General features: G+C 42.0%; 1 protein-coding gene across 1 annotated transcript in view; it reads left to right on the plus strand.

Annotated features, from left to right (window-relative positions):
- The window catches only part of ADGRD1 (adhesion G protein-coupled receptor D1), a 1443566-nt gene that overhangs the window by 146952 nt on the left and 1278763 nt on the right, over window positions 1–17851 (plus strand). The window contains exons 6-9 of the mRNA XM_069756056.1: window positions 2765–3019; window positions 11113–11171; window positions 12287–12442; window positions 15632–15691. Of these exons, the coding sequence (XP_069612157.1) occupies window positions 2765–3019; window positions 11113–11171; window positions 12287–12442; window positions 15632–15691 (530 nt within the window). The remainder of the gene's footprint in view (window positions 1–2764; window positions 3020–11112; window positions 11172–12286; window positions 12443–15631; window positions 15692–17851) is intronic.

Genomic DNA, 17851 nt, shown 5'->3' on the forward strand with positions numbered 1-17851 from the left:
TGAGTTTATACCATAGGTGTTTGATGGGGTTCAGTTAAGTTCAGGGTTTAGTGTAGCCATTGTTCATCCTCACCAAACACATCACCACACCATGTCTTCATTGACCTTGCTCTGTGCAAAGGGGCTTAGCCATAGTCATATTTATAGCATACATTTGTCTAAAATATTCTTGTATGCTGTAACTTTGCCTTTTACTAAAAAATGGGGTTCTGGCCCAAACAGTGAAAAACAATATTATTCCTCCTTCACCAAATTTTACCATAGGTGCTGTAAATTCTAGGAGGATGGCTTTTTATTGGATATTCAGGAAATCCAGAATCATCCATCAGACTTTCAGATGGTCTATTGGTGGCATAATTTACTGTACATTCCTCCAGCTGATGTTTGCCATTGCACAAAGTCTTGGTTTCCCCATAACTAAAGGTACCTTCACACTGAACAACTTTCCAACGAGAACGACAGCGATCCGTGACGTTGCAGCGTCCTGGATAGCGATATCGTTGTGTTTGACACGCAGCAGCGATCAGGATCCCGCTGTGACATCGCTGGTCGTAGCTAGAAGTCCGGAACTTTATTTGGTCGTCAGGTCGGCGTGTATCATCATGTTTGACAGCAAAAGCAACGATGCCTGCAATGTTTTTTCATGGAGCTAACAACCAGCGAGAACAATAAGTACGTCACTGGATCGCTCCTGTATCGCTCTGCTGTTGCCGGTGTTTGGCGTCTCCTAGCGACCTAAACAGCGACGCTGCAGCGATCGGCTCGTTGTCTATATCGCTGCAGCGTCGCTTAGTGTAACGGTACCTTAAGAGCTCATGTGCCAATGTACAAAGTCTATCTATGAGACTGTTCATAGATGAATAGTGCAATGACCTTATCGCAATCATAAGCATGAATTACAAATAACACATTGTGTTAATTATAGCTGCAGTAAAAGATATCCTTGACGCTGCTACATCTGGTAGTAGTTTGCCACACAAAGTTGATCAATCTTTCTACAACTGTGCATGTGTTTGCTTTTATACTTATATAAAAATATACATAATTTATATACTGGCATATTCAGGACTGTGCAAATGTTTTGGGCAGATGTGGAAAAAATTATTCAAAATAAGAACGCTTTCACACATAGAAGTATTACAGCCTACTTAACAAAATGCAAAGTGAATGAACAAAAGAGAAATCTAAATCAAATCAATATTTGGTTTGACTACCTTTGCCTTTAAAACAGCATCAAAGCATCAACTCTTCTGGGTAGACTTGCACACACTTTTTGCCGGGACTCGGCAGGGAGGTTGTTCCAAACATCTTGGAGAACTAACCACAGATCTTCTGAGGATGTAGGCTTGTACAAATCCTTCTGTCTCCTCGTGTCATCCCAGACAGACTAGATGATGTTTGTTGTGAATTCTGTGGCAGAGTTCACTCCTGTGGTCACAAGTGGTACTTCGGCTGATTCTCTCTGGGAGCTTCCGTTTGTGGAGGAAAGTGGTACTGCAGCTTCTGAGTTTCCTCCCTCAGGTGATCTGGTGAGGTCGTTAGCTGCTTCTCTACTTAACTCCACTTGATGCTTTGATCCTGGCTTCCTGTCAATGTTCCAGTGTTGGACTTGTGTTTCTCTGGATCATTCCTGTGGCCTGCTGCTCTGCATAGCTAAGTGCTTCTTTGCTATTTGTTGCTATTTTTTCTGTCCAGCTTGTCTATTTGTTTTGCTGGAAGCTCTGGGACGCAGAGGGTGTACCTCCGTGCCGTTAGTTCGGTACGGAGGGTCTTTTTGCCCCCTTTGCGTGGTTTTCTTTAGGGTTTTGTGTAGACCGCAAAGTTATCTTTCCTATCCTCGTTCTGTCTAGAATATCGGGCCTCACTTTGCTGAATCTATTTCATCCCTACGTTTGTCTTTTCATCTTACTCACAGTCATTATATGTGGGGGGCTGCCTTTTCCTTTGGGGTATTTCTCTGAGGCAAGGTAGGCTTATTTTTCTATCTTCAGGCTAGTTAGTTTCTCAGGCTGTGCCGAGTTGCATAGGGAGCGTTAGGCGCAATCCACAGCTGCCTCTAGTTGTGTTTGGAGAGGATCAGGAATTGCGGTCTACAGAGTTTCCACGTCTCAGAGCTCGTTCTATTATTTTGGGTTATTGTCAGATCACTGTATGTGCTCTGATCGCTATGTACATTGTGTTACTGAATTGCCTGTCATAACAGATGTTGAGATCAGGGCTCTTTTTGAGCCAAATCATCACTTAAAGGACTCCTCATTCTTCTTTGTGCTTAAGGTAGTTCTTAGTGGTATTAGATGTAGGTTTCAGCTCAAAACTAGCAGCAATCAGTGGGTCCAGCTACACCCACATTCAACATGGAAACAAGACTAATCGACTGAACTATGCACAAAAAAGAATAGGAACTGGGGTGGAGAAAAATTGCAGATGGTGTTATGGACTGATGAGCCCATATCTGCCTAAAACTTTTGCTCAGCATTTTATATGCATTATTATACTACCCATTGTATTGAATGGTTATAAAGCATAAAACTTTTTTGGTGAGTACCCTTACTCATCTATTTCCCGATATTGCATTTCTGAATATTGGCTTCAGTTTAGCATCTGAGGTTGCCTACAGAATAGGTGTACTTTAGAAAAGTACTTTTATGTTCAGTGCCGAAGGGATCAAGTATCTTAGAATAACAATATCTGTCTGATATTATTTTACCCAATGAGCACATTACTAAGATGTTTTTCTGTTTTTTTTGTCTGTTTTGTCTTTAAGGTCCCTACTGGACACATGTCCTATTTACTTGGACTTCCAGTGAAGGACTGAAGGTTTTCGTAAATGGAACATTCAATGCGAGTGATTCTACAGGTCAGGTGTCCCAAAGTTATGGGGATAATAATGACAACTTGGTCGTTGGAACAAGCAGTGATCATTCCAAACATTATATGAATGGAGCATTTGATGAATTCATCATATGGGAGAGAGCGCTGAATCCACATGAAATCCACCACTATTTTACAGCAGCCATTGGTATGTTATTTTGGTAAGCAACATCAGTGTATGTCGCTTCTTGATTACATGTATATTCATGCATAAAATTTAGCTTAGTCAAATATTTATTTATGCAACTTCATTTAGATGAAAATGTTTATATGGCATTATCTATAATTGATCTGATTGGGACATCATCATAACATGAGAATGAACAGCCTTAATTTGCAAGATTTTGTAATCAATGTTTAAAAACCGTACCATTGGCAAAACAAATTTGGTAGAATGTTATGGCATAACTCTGTTATGACTCTGAAAAACTGTAATGGTCTTGGAAGCTAATCCCCACAGATTGATAAGTGATGGTAAATTCTAGCAATGGTGGAAAAACCTTTGTAATGAAGATCCAACTTCACCCACATGAGAAGATTTCCTTAAATGCTGAAAAATAGAAAATGCTGTTCAAATGTAGACATCTTATTGCATACTTTTTAACAATTATGATTTACCCACGACGATCTTAATAATAATAATAATAATAATAATAATTTTATTTATATGGCACCAACATATATTCTGCGGCACTTTACAATTAAGACAATAAAGACATGACAAAGTAACACATTACAGACAGTTACAGAGGGAGTAAGAGCCTTGCTTGCAAGTTTTTAATCTATAAGGAAATACATTTGTCACCCAGACATGGCTTTTGTCCAGCCAGGTCTCCATAACACCCACCACATTGTAATCTGTGGCTGACATAAGAGTCTCCAATTCATTCATTTTGTTTGTAAGACTTCTTGCATTTGTCAGCAGACATTCAATACTATTAGCACATTTATTACTTCTACTCCCCTCCCTTCTTTCCTTTCATATCCCAGCCCCTAAATCCCCATTAACCCCTATTGTCTCACTCTGTCTATCTACTCTATCTATCTTCATATTTACACAAGTACCCTCCCTCCCTCCTTCAGATTCTAGTTTAAAAGTTCCTCCAGCCTTGTGACCATTGTTTCCCCAGCACAGCTGCACCCTCCCCATTGAGGTGCAGCCCATCCCTATCATAGAACCTGTAGCCAACACAGAAGGCAGCCCAGTTCTCCAAGAACTCAAACCCTCCCTTCCCGCACCAATTTCTAAACCACTTATTTATTTCCCTAAGCTCCCACTTTGTTTCTAGTGATGCTCATGGCACTGGCAGTAGTTCTGAAAACATCACCTTGGAGGTCCTGGCCTTCAGGTTCTCTCCTAGTTCACTGTAATCATTCTTAAGGATCTTCCACATCTCTCTAACTTTGTCATTGGTACTGATGTGTACCATGACCTCTGGGTTTACCCCAGCCCCTCCCAGCGATCTGTTTATCCCTATTCGATCTGCAATATGCCGAACCCAAGCACCCAACAGACAACACACTGTTCGGCATTCATGGTCTCGATGGCAAATGACCCTATCTGTCTACCTAAGAGTCCCCTATCACCAACATCTGTCTGACCTTTGCTGCACTACTATTTCCCTCCTTCCTACAGCAGTCATTTTCCTGGTTGTTATAAGTAACTGTCATGCTGCTGCAGTGCAGTATAACGCAACCTCCACCAGAGGGAGCTTGAGAGGCAAGTGAGACTGTGTACACAGAGAAGCACCACAAAGCAGCAGCACAGGCGCCACCAAGTGACGAGAGAGTGGTCAGACAAGTTGAGTCAAAATACAATCAGAGGCAGAAGTACCAAAAGGGATAGGCAGTAAACGTGGTCAGGAACAAGCCAGGAGGTTCAGCAGTGGTCAGAAGCGGATAAGACAAAGTCAGAAGGCAGAAGCGAGTCCGAATACGAGCCAAGTCAGGAACCAGAGACAGAGGGAGTCAACAGACACAGAGCAAGTCATGGATCACAGCAGGATAAATCAAGAGCTACCAGAGTCAGGTTCACATTCCGAAGGCAGAGCTATAGGTAACATTGCCAGCAGAATACATGGGAGCCAGATACCAAACCTGAACCCAGAATGAGGCAGAGAAAAGTTAACCCTTGACCTGATCCACCCAGAAAAAGGACAGTCAGGATTAAACCCTGGAATGGATCATGACAATACCCTCCTCTCAAGGAGGGGCCACCAGACCCCAGGTTTCCTAGGATAACGTGCGTGAAATGCTCAGATCAATCGATCAGCATGGACAGATCACGCCGGCACCCAAGATCGATCCTCAGGACTGTAACCCCTCCAATAGACCAAATACTGAAGTGAACTACGGACCATGTGGGAATCCACAATCCATTTCCACTTCATACTTGGTCTGACCATCGACAGAGACAGGAGGTGGAGGAGATGGAGGCCCAGCAGAGGATGGTGCAAATGACTTAAGAAGGGACTTATGGAACACATTGGGGATCCGAAGCGACGAGGAAGCCATAAGCGAAAGGCAACTGGATTGACCACCTCAATGATCTCGTAAGGACCAATAAACCTGGGACCTAGCTTAGCAGAAGAAACCTTAAGATGAATGTTCCTAGTAGACAACCACACTTTATCTCCTTCCAGGAATATAGGTCCTACAGTATGTCACTTATCCGCAAAAAGTTTATGTTTTCCCTGAGCCTCCCCAGTGTTCTTCTGGACCTCCCTCCACACCTCCCCAAATTGTTGCATTGTCGTATCAGCCTCTGGACATCCTGAATCCAGCCTAGAAAATTTGTCAAAATGGGGGTGAAAACCATAGTTACAGAAGAATGGAGATGTGCCAGTGGACTGGTTAATCTGATTGTTAAATGCAAACTCAGCCACGGGCAATGAAGAACACCAATCATCCTGCTGAGACATAGCAAGACACCTCAAAATCTGTTCAAGTGATTGATTGGTCCTCTCCGTCTGACCGTTGGTCTCAGGATGGTAAGCAGAGGAGAAGGTCAGCTATAATGTCATGCTGCTGCTGTGCAGTATAATGCAACCTCCACCAAAGGAAGCTTCAGAGGGAAGTGAGATTGCGTACACAGAGAAGCACCACAGAGCAGCAGCACAGGCACCACCAAGTGGAGAGAAAGTGGTCAGACAAGCCAAGTCAAAATACAATCAGAGGCAGAAGTACCAAAAGGGATAAGCAGTAAACATGGTCATGGAACAAACCAGGAGATTCAGCAGCGGTCAGAAGCGGATAAGACAAAGTCAGAAGGAAGAAGCAAGTCCAAAAACGAGCCAAGTCAGGAACCAGAGAATCAAACAGACAAACAGGGAAATGCTGGGAAAAGGGCAGACAGAGGGAGTCAACAGACATGAGGCAAGTCAGGGATCACAGCAGGACAAATCAAGAGCTACCAGAGTCAGGTTCACTCGCCGAAGGCAGGCCTATAGCTGACACCGCCAGCAGGATGCATGGGAGCTAAATAGCAAACCTGACCCAGAATGAGGCAGAGCAAAGTTAACCCTTGACCTGATCCACCCAGAAAAAGGCAGACAGGATTAAACCCTGGAATGGATCATGACAGCAACATTCTGTAGTGCTGTAGTGATCCTAGTCCTGGGCCTGCATTCCTAATATCAGCCAAACAGGCTGACACTGTTCCCCCTACCCCTTCTTAATGTCATCCACCTACCTACTTCTGGGTCCTGATCTTCCCCTCATCCACCCTCATCCATATCACTGGCCCCATCCAGGGCAAGCTCAGCGTGCTCTAAACTCCTCTCCAGATTTGCAATGCTCCTGAGTGGTGCAAGCTGCATATTTAGATCCATTGCCTGGGCTTCCAAACATGTAACTCAGACATTTTTATCCTCAAATGGCATGCATACCTCTCACAAGTTGCACATCTAGTAGCATTGCCCATGGAGCACATAGTAAAAGGGAATAAACACTGCAGATAAAAGCAGAAAAACAATGGAAAGCCAGTAAGAAAAACACCAAACTATGCTCTTTTGTTAAACTATGATATTGTGTTTAACTATGCACTATCTGCAGCCCCTGCTCCACTCAGCAGCAATCACTTGGTCACTGGAACTTGTAGTTCTCTAACCAGCAATGGCATGTAGATTTCTGGATGTGTGACAAGTGGAGGAGTCCTGGGTGTGAGAAAATTGTTGAAAGAGCAGGAAAGAAGGTTGGGATCAGAGAGTTGGAGAGGGGAGTTAGTAAAATCATACCAGCCGGGGGAAGATCAGGCCCAGAATTTTCCCATCTTCATGTGTAAGAGAGTTAGTAATCTTTGAAAAGCAGAAGGATGAAGTTAAATAAGATGAGTGGCAGATGTGGAGAGCGAATCATCAATGGGGATGTTAAGGTAAGCCATGAAGAAAGTGGGGATGTCACAACATAGAAAATGTGGAAGCCAGGAAGTAAAGTAAAGCAGGACCTGGTTGGATTTGCCTGGAGGGTGATACACCACTGCCACTCACAGGGAGAAGGGTTTGAAGAATCTGATCATGTGGACTTCAAAGGAGGGAAGCATAAGTGAAGGTACTGGGGAGACAACTTTTAAAGCACATTGTGATTACAGGAGCAGAATAACACCTCCACCTTTTCGGCTCTCAGGTCTGAGATTATGTGAAAATTGTAGTCTACAATACAAGAGAACAGCAGTAGCGGTGGTGGTGTCTGACTGCTGGATCCAGATTTCAGTGACAGACGGAAGGTTACAGGAAATAGAAAGGAAGAAGTTGTGAATGTAGGGGAGTTTGCTGCATGCTGACTGTGAGTTACAGAGAGCACAATTAAATGACACAGTTGAAGGTGAGCACTGAGTGCTGATGAGATGTTAATACTAGTGGAAAGAGGCCCAAGATTAGGTGAGGTGTCGCCAGGAGCTAGGAGACAAAAGAGAGAGTGTGCAGAATGTGTAAAAGGGCGGCAGATATGCAAGAAAGTAGCAGCTAGATATTGATGAAACAAAGAGATAGGGAAAAAAATAATGTAGTGCAACTGAACAAAAAGTCTCCTGTCCTCTCAAACTGCCATGTTTAACTGCATGCATTTGAAAAAATATTGCACTTAGAAAGATATTGTACAAGTGCCCCCCAGCACAAGTGCTATCTCTAAGTCAGATATGAATAGATAGGAAGTATCTTCTTATCTTCTAGGATCTAGCACCAATTTAACTTGTTAAATAATTAAGAAGTTAACAAGAGATGAGAGCACCTATTATTATTCAAGATAAACACGAAAGTTGGACAGAACAGACCATAAAACATCAAGTTATGGATAAATCTTTGAACATTTATAGACACATGGAGAATTAGAATTGGACTGCATGACTGATTTGGGTTAGCAAAAACACACCCAAATGTGGTTATTTTTTGAGGTGTTCCAAAATAGTACAGGTAGGGGTAGGGCTTAACTCCTTAGTGACAGAGCCAATTTTGTCAATTATGACCATTGTCACTTTATGAGGTTATAGCTCTGGAATGCTTCAATAGTGAAGATGATGTGATGTAAAGCTGTGAGAAATAACAGGATTGAGAGATTTGCATTTCTTTCTTTTAGTTATTACAGAACAGGATTAATGTCAGTTATACTTTATGTGTGCAATAGTTACAACTAGGTGGAACATGAAAGAAACCATTCAGCATTTAGATAAACCGTCTATGTTCCCTTTTAAAGGCAGTATGAACGTAGCATCTATGCTGCTGCACTTCTGCAGATGTCTCTCTGCAGCTGGAGAACTGTTCAGCCAGCGCAGGATTCAGGAATTTCCGCACTGCTCTCCTGTTGGCACTTATTAAACATGCACGAGAACGATTATTCTTTGTGCTAATTTTAACCTTTGTAGCACCAGCATTTTTATAGTCCAGAACAGCGCAGAGTAACAGCACATGTTGTTTTTTTTATTCTTCTTAGAACATTCTTAAAGAGAACCTGTCACTTTTCTTTGAGCCTCTAAACCCCCTCTATCTGGTCCTGTATTAGATTATTTCCACCCTTAATTTACCATATTTTCTGGACAGTTAATGCTTAATTCACACAGAAGTTGCTGTCTTACACTTCGGTGAATCATACTGTTTCGTAAAGATTATGGGCCCAATTAATCAAGACCATTGATGGTCATGCCGGTGTTTATGAGGGGGTGGTGGAGTTATAGGCGCATCTTAAAAGTGACTAGAGTAAAATTTGTAGTGTAAGGTACATCACAATCGTTCATGAACTAGACGAAACGCTCTCTCCCGCCCTAGTTCCACCGATTGTGGCAGACCTGGCCAAAACTGGCTTGAAAGTGCCAAAAGTAGCAACATTTTTGCAGAACTTCGTACTGTGCAAACATGTAGCAACTTTTCAAAGCATTTTACCTCAGATTTCACTTTGATAAATCGAGCCTATTAGTGAAATACAGAGTGGTTTTTGGAGAAGACCTGTCATTTGCACAGGAGCAAAATAAAAACAATGTAAAATTCAGGAAAATAATGGATTTTACACCAGGTAAAAAAATCTGGCAAGTGATAATAATAATAATAATAATAATAACCTTTATTTATATAGCGCCAACATATTCCGCAGCACTTTACAGTTTAACAGTTTGAAACACAACAGTCATAAATAACAATGTTAACAATACAATAAAGCAACACAAGACGACCCTGCTCGTGAGAGCTTACAATCTACAATGAGGTGGGGGAGATACAAAGCACAGGTGTGTATTTACTATGATGTATTTACAATGATGGTCCAGCCATCTTCAGGGGGTGGAGGATAGATGGAGATAGTGAATGGGCTACACACACAAACATAACATGACTTTGATTACTGAATGTGATAGGCTGCTCTGAACAAATGTGTTTTGAGCGAGCGCCTAAAAGTATGCAAATTGTGAATGGACCTAATATCTTGGGGTAGAGCATTCCAGAGGATTGGCGCAGCACGGGAGAAGTCTTGGAGTCGGGATTGGGAGGTACGGATTAGTGCAGAGGTTAGTCGGAAGACATTTGCAGAGCACAGAGGTCAGTTAGGCCGATAGACAGAAATGAGGGAGGAGATGTAAGGGGGTACCACACTGTGGAGAGCTTTGTGGGTGAGAACAAGTACTTTGAATTGGATTCTATAATGAACGGGCAGCCAGTGTAACGACTGGCGAAGAGCAGACGTGTCCGAGTAACGATTAGCTAGATAGACAACCCTGCATTAAGGATAGGCTGGAGAGGGGAAAGTTGAGTAAGGGGGAGGCCAATTAATAGAGCATTGCAGTAGTCCAGGCGGGAGTGGATCAGGGCAACAGTGAGGGTTTTTGTTGTTTCCATAGTGAGAAAAGGGCAGATTCTAGAGATGTTTTTTAGGTGTAAGTGGCACGAGCGGGCAAGAGATTGTATATGGGATGTGAAGGAGAGATCGGAGTCCCTCTTTAAGGCAGAATTTCGTGTAAAAGTTATAATTGGTGCTAGCTTCTCCAAGTTAACAGAGACCATATTTTATTATATTGGACTCTCCACAAATGTATGGATGGTTGGCAGCCATAAGTATATTAGTTATAATGTGTAATACAATGTCCTTATATTATTAAGCCTTTCAGATGTGGTATAGTTCTGGTGGTGCGTTGTCGGTGTAATCTCTCATGTATGAGAGTATCACTTTAAATATATAAAATGCTTGACATCCCATGTGTTTAAGTTCCTGTGCTAATACGTGCCATTAAAGGGATTGTACATTGCTAGGACAACCCCTACTTAAACGAAATGTTCAGCTCCGATAAATAATAAAGCTTATACTCACCTCCCGGCTCCCTTCCAACAGTGTCGCCACTCGCGGTCCTGGGACTGTGATGCGGTGGAATGACACGTGATGCCTAATCAGCGTTGGCATCACTGTCTCCACCTTCGGACAAACTGAACACGAAGAGGTAGTCCGGGATGAGCTGTTGCCCTGGCTTCCTGTTCATGTTCAGTGACAGAGACAGTGACCCCAGTTCTGATTTAGCACCAGCGTCACATGTCATTCCACCAAATCACAGCTAAGGGTAGAGTGAGTGCCGAGACCGCGTGAATGGTGCCGGCAAGGTAAGGGTGAGTATAGGCTTTATTAATTTATGGGGGCCGAACATTTAGTTTAAGAAGAGGTTGTCCTAGTAGTGGACAACCCTTTTAAATGATGCTCAACTGTGCCCTGACTAGTTACACTGCTTGTTCTGAATGTAGAATGCTCCTATATTAATTGTCAGTTTCTTGTCAGGGGATGAATCATTTCCCACCGCAACAATATCCAGTGCTCCAGGAACATTACACCCCACGGTAAGAAAAATATTGGTGATTTTAAGTTGATAAGGTTTGGTGGATTTCTTGAAGGCAGCTATCTGACTACTTGCCAGGTCCCATATATTTATTGCTCTGTTAATACCCTGCCTAAGAAGACATTTTTATTGTGCAATTTATTTCTGCATATGACAAAAAAATTATTTTATAACTACACTGTTAATGTGCTAATTAGTGGGCTACTAGTTGTGGGGGTGTATTGTTTCCCTGCAGTAATAGCTCAACTAACCATGTTATCACGTCCCTGTTATGTGAGTAATATAATTTGCAATAGCAGCGTCACTACCGCCTCTCTGCAAATCTCTGCCTCCATGAGCATGCACAGTAAGCTGGGTGTACGCACCCATCTTCATCAACATACTGCACATGCACAGGGAGGCAATGGTGGTGGAAATTATCCTACTCGCACCCGCAAGGGGCATGATAATATGATTAATGGGATGACTAGTCTCCGGAGAACAACACCCCCCCCCTTAACTAGTCAATTACTAATTAGCATATCTCCAACCTATTAATAATTTTATTTTTTGTCATATTCAGAAATTAATTAGGCAATAAGGCAGGATATTAACAGACCAATAAATACTGTACATGTTGGCAGCTTGCAGACCTGGGAAAGTTGTTAGGTTCGCTTTAAAAATTAGCTATACTTTTATGTATTTGCTTGATACCCCTTGATGGCTTTGTACTGAGGTGACTTAAATAATGGAAATGCTTTACCAGATAAGTAACCCAAATGAGCATTAGACTTTTCCTGCATGCTATTGCCTCCATCCCAATGATAGAACTTCTACTACCATAACCTTCAGGCTCAGATTGTCCATATTAGATTGGCAGTCTAGGTTTGGCTTTAACATATTGTGTGCGGCTACCAGCTCAGGTTGCCCATGGTTAGCTAAGAACATTACAGTAATAGACCAACATTTTTTTTTACATCTTATTAAATGTCCACTGTATTTTGTACTTAAAACATTGATTTGTATAGAAAGTATGAATATCAGATTGTAATGTACATTTCAGTAGTGAAATACCTTGCTTCAGGTTGCGGATGACTGATATTTTCATACTATCTTTCTTATGTTTGTTATTACCAGGTCTCCACTGATACCTATGATCTCATTATAACAAATCTGACCCAAGACAGAAGACGATCTTCCCACTCACAGCCTGTCTTAGGCTACTTGGAAGATGTCTCACAGATCCTGCCCAATATATCCTTAACAGAAGACACAGCCGGCAACTTGACTCAGGTAACACTGCCTAGAATCTATACGGCTGACTCACCAGTCTGTATCTACATGCCCTTCTGTTGTGCCGGTTTCTACAGGACTGTTGGAGAGCTCAGTAGTATGCCAGAGTCTATGCATACTTTAGAGATAAATAATGGAAATATGGGCATATCACAGTAAATTAGAACATAAATTAGATAACTGGCACATGAAGGGGGTGACTGACAGTAAAATATTGGTGAGTATGCCTCTTTTTATTATTTTTAATTAATCCATGATGTAGCAATGTCAGGTAGGCTAAGATTAAGTCCTAGCTCTACAAGTTTTGAGTAGATCACTTGGCTAGCCCTGCATATAACCAGGCTAGCTGTTCTCCTTAGTCAGTCAGCTCTGGGAAGATGACCAGACTGGATGTGTCATGGAGCTTGAGAGAGAAATAGGCCAGCATACCCCTCTAGGAAGAGACTGCACAGGCCATATGCAGAGAACCACAAGTATCAGTGAAAAAAATTATTTCACTGTCGAACAACCATATAAGTACTAGAGTACAGTTCATTTCAGTTTCTAACATTTATATGAACAATACATTATAAATATTACTAATATTACTATAGGTTTTCCAGTGCAAAATAATTACCTCGAATATGTTTAACTAAATAAGTTATTCAACTTACTAATATACTTCATGTAGTGCGAGATCCCTTTTCAATTTGTGCCTGACGCACTACAGCATTCCTGTGTCAGCACGCACTAGTTTGAAAATGTTAAATGCTCATTCAATAGCTAAGCCAACCCCCTTCTCTTTTACAGTTGATGTATAGGCAGAAAAGAGGTCTGGCTTAAATAAAAAGTCAGCCAGACCCCTCCATATAGCTTTGGTCACATGCCAATAAAGTAAATGTATCAGGCAGGAAAAGGAAGAGGATCTGCTGAGACAAGGAACTAAAGCTCATAGCTGAAGTCTGGGACACTTTTGAAACATGAAGTTTTTAAGTTACTAAATTAAATACTTTGGAGGACATCTTATTGCACTAGACAACCTCAATAAGAAAGCCTTTTTTTCTAACTGTAAAATTAAAAACTAAAAAATTTCTGCTCGTGTAACAATTTGCTTGTTATCAGAATTTTGGCTTTGACATTGGAGAACATTAAAGGAGCTGTCCGGCCTGTGGTGTGGTAGTGGTATGGAACCAGCTCACCAATGCTATGATCCTCGGCATAGAAGGAAGCCACTTCTGCTCAATGTGACACCATGTAAATCCAATAGAAAATAGAAAAACTCCTCCAGCCCTGATTCCTGGTAAAATTGGAATTTTATTCCGGTAAGGTTACAAAAATGACATTCTCAGGTATATCCAAGGGTATGGAAATTCACATACTACACTTTGATGTACCTGAGGACTTCATCTTGTTATTATTACCAGAATAAGGTTCCTTTTTTACCTGTAACCTAAGGGATTTTTATCTATTGGAGAAGATGGAGAAATCTGGTTCTCAGTCTTTTCCTCACCTGTGATACGATTCTCTCATGCGAGAGAGAATCAGACTACACTAAGGTGACACTCGGCTCAAACTCGGCATAATGCATAATGGGCCCGATTTTCTCGAATGATGGAATCTACGCTAGTGTGAGAGTACCCTTTATGTGAGCATTATGTGGTCAGGTATTTCATATTTGAAGGGCTAGTCCGAAACCCAAAAGTAAATATCAGTTAATAAATCTTTAAAAACAAGTATCTTTTGTTCTCCAAGTCATGGTAAAATTCTCTGTCATTCAATCTGTACTGAACATAGGGTTCTGATTGTATTACCTACTTAATTCGATTCGTTTGAGAATCCTTAGTGCATGATGGGATACTCAAACAAATCGTCATCTGCTGGCAGAAACTGCTGTCACTTCCCTTTCCACCCTGAAACAAAGCGTCAGCAGGGGGGCAGGGGCATCCTGACACTCCCCATGCTTCATTTGCCGCCCTGAAATGAAGCATCATAAGTGACGGGGGCTGGTCCCTGCTCTGTCCCTGAGTGTCTTCCTTGTACAGGTCTCCCCCAATTCACAGTCTTCCCCTCTGCCGTATGCGCAGCCTCTGGTCTGCTGTCTGCTTAGCTGAATAGTAATAAACCATCAGCAGAGAGGTGTCACTATTCCCAACAGAGACCGGTGAGGTCACCTGCGGGGTTGGCACTAGCCCTCCTGCTTGCTGGATATAGTGACACTGATCTGCTGAAATATATAATTTCTTTAGGTTCACCAGTGTCGGGTTTTTCCATTATTTTCTGCATTCTACATAAACATAAGAACAGATTATACAGTATTTTTCCACTTATCATTATTAAGCTGTTGATCTATGCATAGGTCATCGATATCAGATCAGTGGGCGTCTGACTCCCGCCACCCATGCCGATCAGCTGATCAGCGGGACTACAGTTGCTGGACATGGCACAGCTCCATACATTGTGTTGTGGCCATGATTGGTACTACAAGCTATCTCCCATACAAGTGAATTGGAGAAGCTTGCAGCACCATACACATTGTATGAAGAGGTGTCACTTTGACATTCATATTAAAGCCCAAGAAAACATCTTTATTACTCATGATTTGATGTAATAACAATCATGCTATTCCACAATGTAAATTATAGCTTCCATTATGATTTATTGTGTAGGTATAAAGCCACCTCCAAAACCATGGGTCTGAAATTGAAGCAAATAAACATGGACTTTGTGCCACCATTTATTTTACTTCTCCTTTTACATAATGGAATAATCTCTTCCAATTTCCAGTCAAGGGATTGCAAATTACTTACACTTCTTTTTGTATTAAAAATCTACAGATTCTTTAATGCGACATAAAAAAATGACTTTTCTCAATTTTGCAGTGTTGTGCATTTGGTATTGTAAAAGATTTATCTGTGAGCAGAGGCGATTCTGCAGAAGCGCAGTAAAATGCCACTACAACAAATGCTAGATTCATTGGCCTATGTTATAGCCTAATTGAAGCACTGTATCATTCCCATGTATTTTTCCATTATAATTAATCGGTTAAGTAATATACCTATAAACTAAGTAGGCATAAACCAGGAACTTTAATGCTGAGGATGCATGTATTTCCGGCAAGGCATTCGTTATGCTTCAGGATTAGTTTGCTGGGAAACATCTGTTGGGAATATGCATGAGTATAATCTGATTAATTGCATTGTATACTTTTAGGCCTTTCTCAAGACTGTGGGAGAAGTTCTTTCTTTACCTACCTGGGGTGACATGCCAATAGTAAGTATAGTAGTGTTGTATCTTTAGCATTGTAGGCACGTTACTATGATTATTCCATCATTCTCTGTATTTCTTTTCCTTTTGTTGAACACTCAATTATGGCTCAAGTTCGTCAAAGTTTCTACATCAATGTTCTAGCGTAAAACACTCTGAAAAATTGCTAAACTTTTGTGCAAAATGAAATTGCGTAAACAGTTTGTGACTTTTGCCCAGCGCTGAGCAAGTGTGTGGATCTGTTTAAACGCCAGGGTTGTGCTGGGCATGGCTATGCCTACTTGTCAAAATCTTCAAAAGTGGTGGCTTTTCATATGTTAGGAGATTTCTGGTGAGGAGCATGAAGGCACCTGCCACTCAGAAGATGTGCCAAATTAATTAAGTGATTGAATTCCCTACATACCCCTCATTAAGACTGACATATGAGACGCCAGGGAATCTGTCAGCAGGTTTTTGTTATATAATCTCAGGACACCATGAGGTAGGTTAAAACACATAATTCAGTGATGTGTCACTTATTAGGCTGTGTTTACTTGCAATGAAGGTTTTATCACTGGGACATTATCACTGCCAGGTTTGTTGTACAGTACGACTCCGCCCCCTCATGTGATAAACAGCTCATTGTCTATAGCTATGTACATACAGAGCCTGGTTGGGGCGGGATTAGCGTTCTCTGCTCTGCTTCATGCTAAATCTAAAGCCTCTGATTGTGCCACAACTCTTGCCCCCAGTAAACTAAGTGATACATTGTGTCAGAACTTCCGAACCCCAAGAGTACCCCGTGACAGTACCCTTCCTCTTACTCCCCCCTTTTCTAAGACCAGACAGAAACCTGGATAAAATCTGAGGAGCTTGTATGCTATCACGGGGCTCCCAAGACCTCTCCTCGGGACAAAAACCCTTCCAATCAACCAAAAAGAGAGTTTTACCTCTCAACTTTTTCATGGCAAGAATGTCTTTAACCTCAAAAACATCTGGATCAGAGACAGGTAAAGGAGTTTGAGCAGGAGAAACAAGGAACTGATTGAAGACAACTGGTTTCAAAAGAGAAACATGAAAAGAATTAGGTATGCGAAGAGAAGCAGGCAATTTCAGCTTGTAGGAAACATCATTGATACGAGACACAACCTCGAAAGGGCCAATGTACCATGGACCCAATTTATATGAGGGAATCTTAAGACGAATAAACCTGGAGGACAACCACACTTTATCGCCTGACCGATATACAGGAGAATCCAGACGTCGTTTATTGGCATGTCTGTTAATCCTGGCCTGAGCCTGTTCCAGGGCGATTTTGGTCTCCTGCCAGACCCTGGAGAAATCCTCAGACAGAAGATCAGCCGCTGGCACACCCGAGACAGGGAGTACCGGCAGAGGGATACCAGGATGTTGCCCATAGGCGGTGAAGAATGGAGACTTGGAAGAAGACTCATTGATGTGGTTATTGTAAGCGAAATCAGCCCACGGAAGCAAATCAGACCAGTTATCTTGATGAGCGTTGGAAAAATGATGAAGGTAAGTCATCAGTATTTGGTTTATGCACTCTGCTTGTCCGTTGGTCTGAGGATGATAAGCTGTAGAAAAATCCAGGGTAACATTCATTAATTTACATAGAGCCCGCCAGAAACGAGAAGTGAACTGAACTCCTCTATCAGAAACTATGTGCAACGGAAAGCCATGAATCGGGAAGACATGAGAAATGAAGATTCTGACCAATTCAGGAGCGGAAGGCAATCCAGGCAAAGGGATGAAGTGAGCCATCTTTCAGAATCGATCCACAACAACAAAAATGACTGTATGACCAGAGGACTGATGCAGATCAGTAATAAAGTCAATATGTTGCCACGGGACTGAAGGAACTGGAAGAGGATGTAGGAGACCGGAGGGCAGATGTCTGGGAACCTTGTTCCTAGCACAAGACGGACACGAAGCGACAAAACCCCGAACATCCGAAAGAAGGGATGGCCACCAATAATGATGCAAAATGAGAGAGCGTTTTCTTGTACCCGACATGGCCTGCCAGTCTTGAGGCATGGCCCCAACGTAGGACTCGAGACCTCTTGTTCACCCAGACAAGGGTTTTACCTGGTGGTAAGGAAGACAAGCTGACCGGAGCCACAAGAATAATTTTGCTGGGGTCCACGATGTGTGCTGGTTCCTCTACAA

The sequence above is a fragment of the Ranitomeya imitator genome, chromosome 1 (genome assembly GCF_032444005.1).
Source record: "Ranitomeya imitator isolate aRanImi1 chromosome 1, aRanImi1.pri, whole genome shotgun sequence".
NCBI classification, from domain to species: domain Eukaryota; kingdom Metazoa; phylum Chordata; class Amphibia; order Anura; family Dendrobatidae; genus Ranitomeya; species Ranitomeya imitator.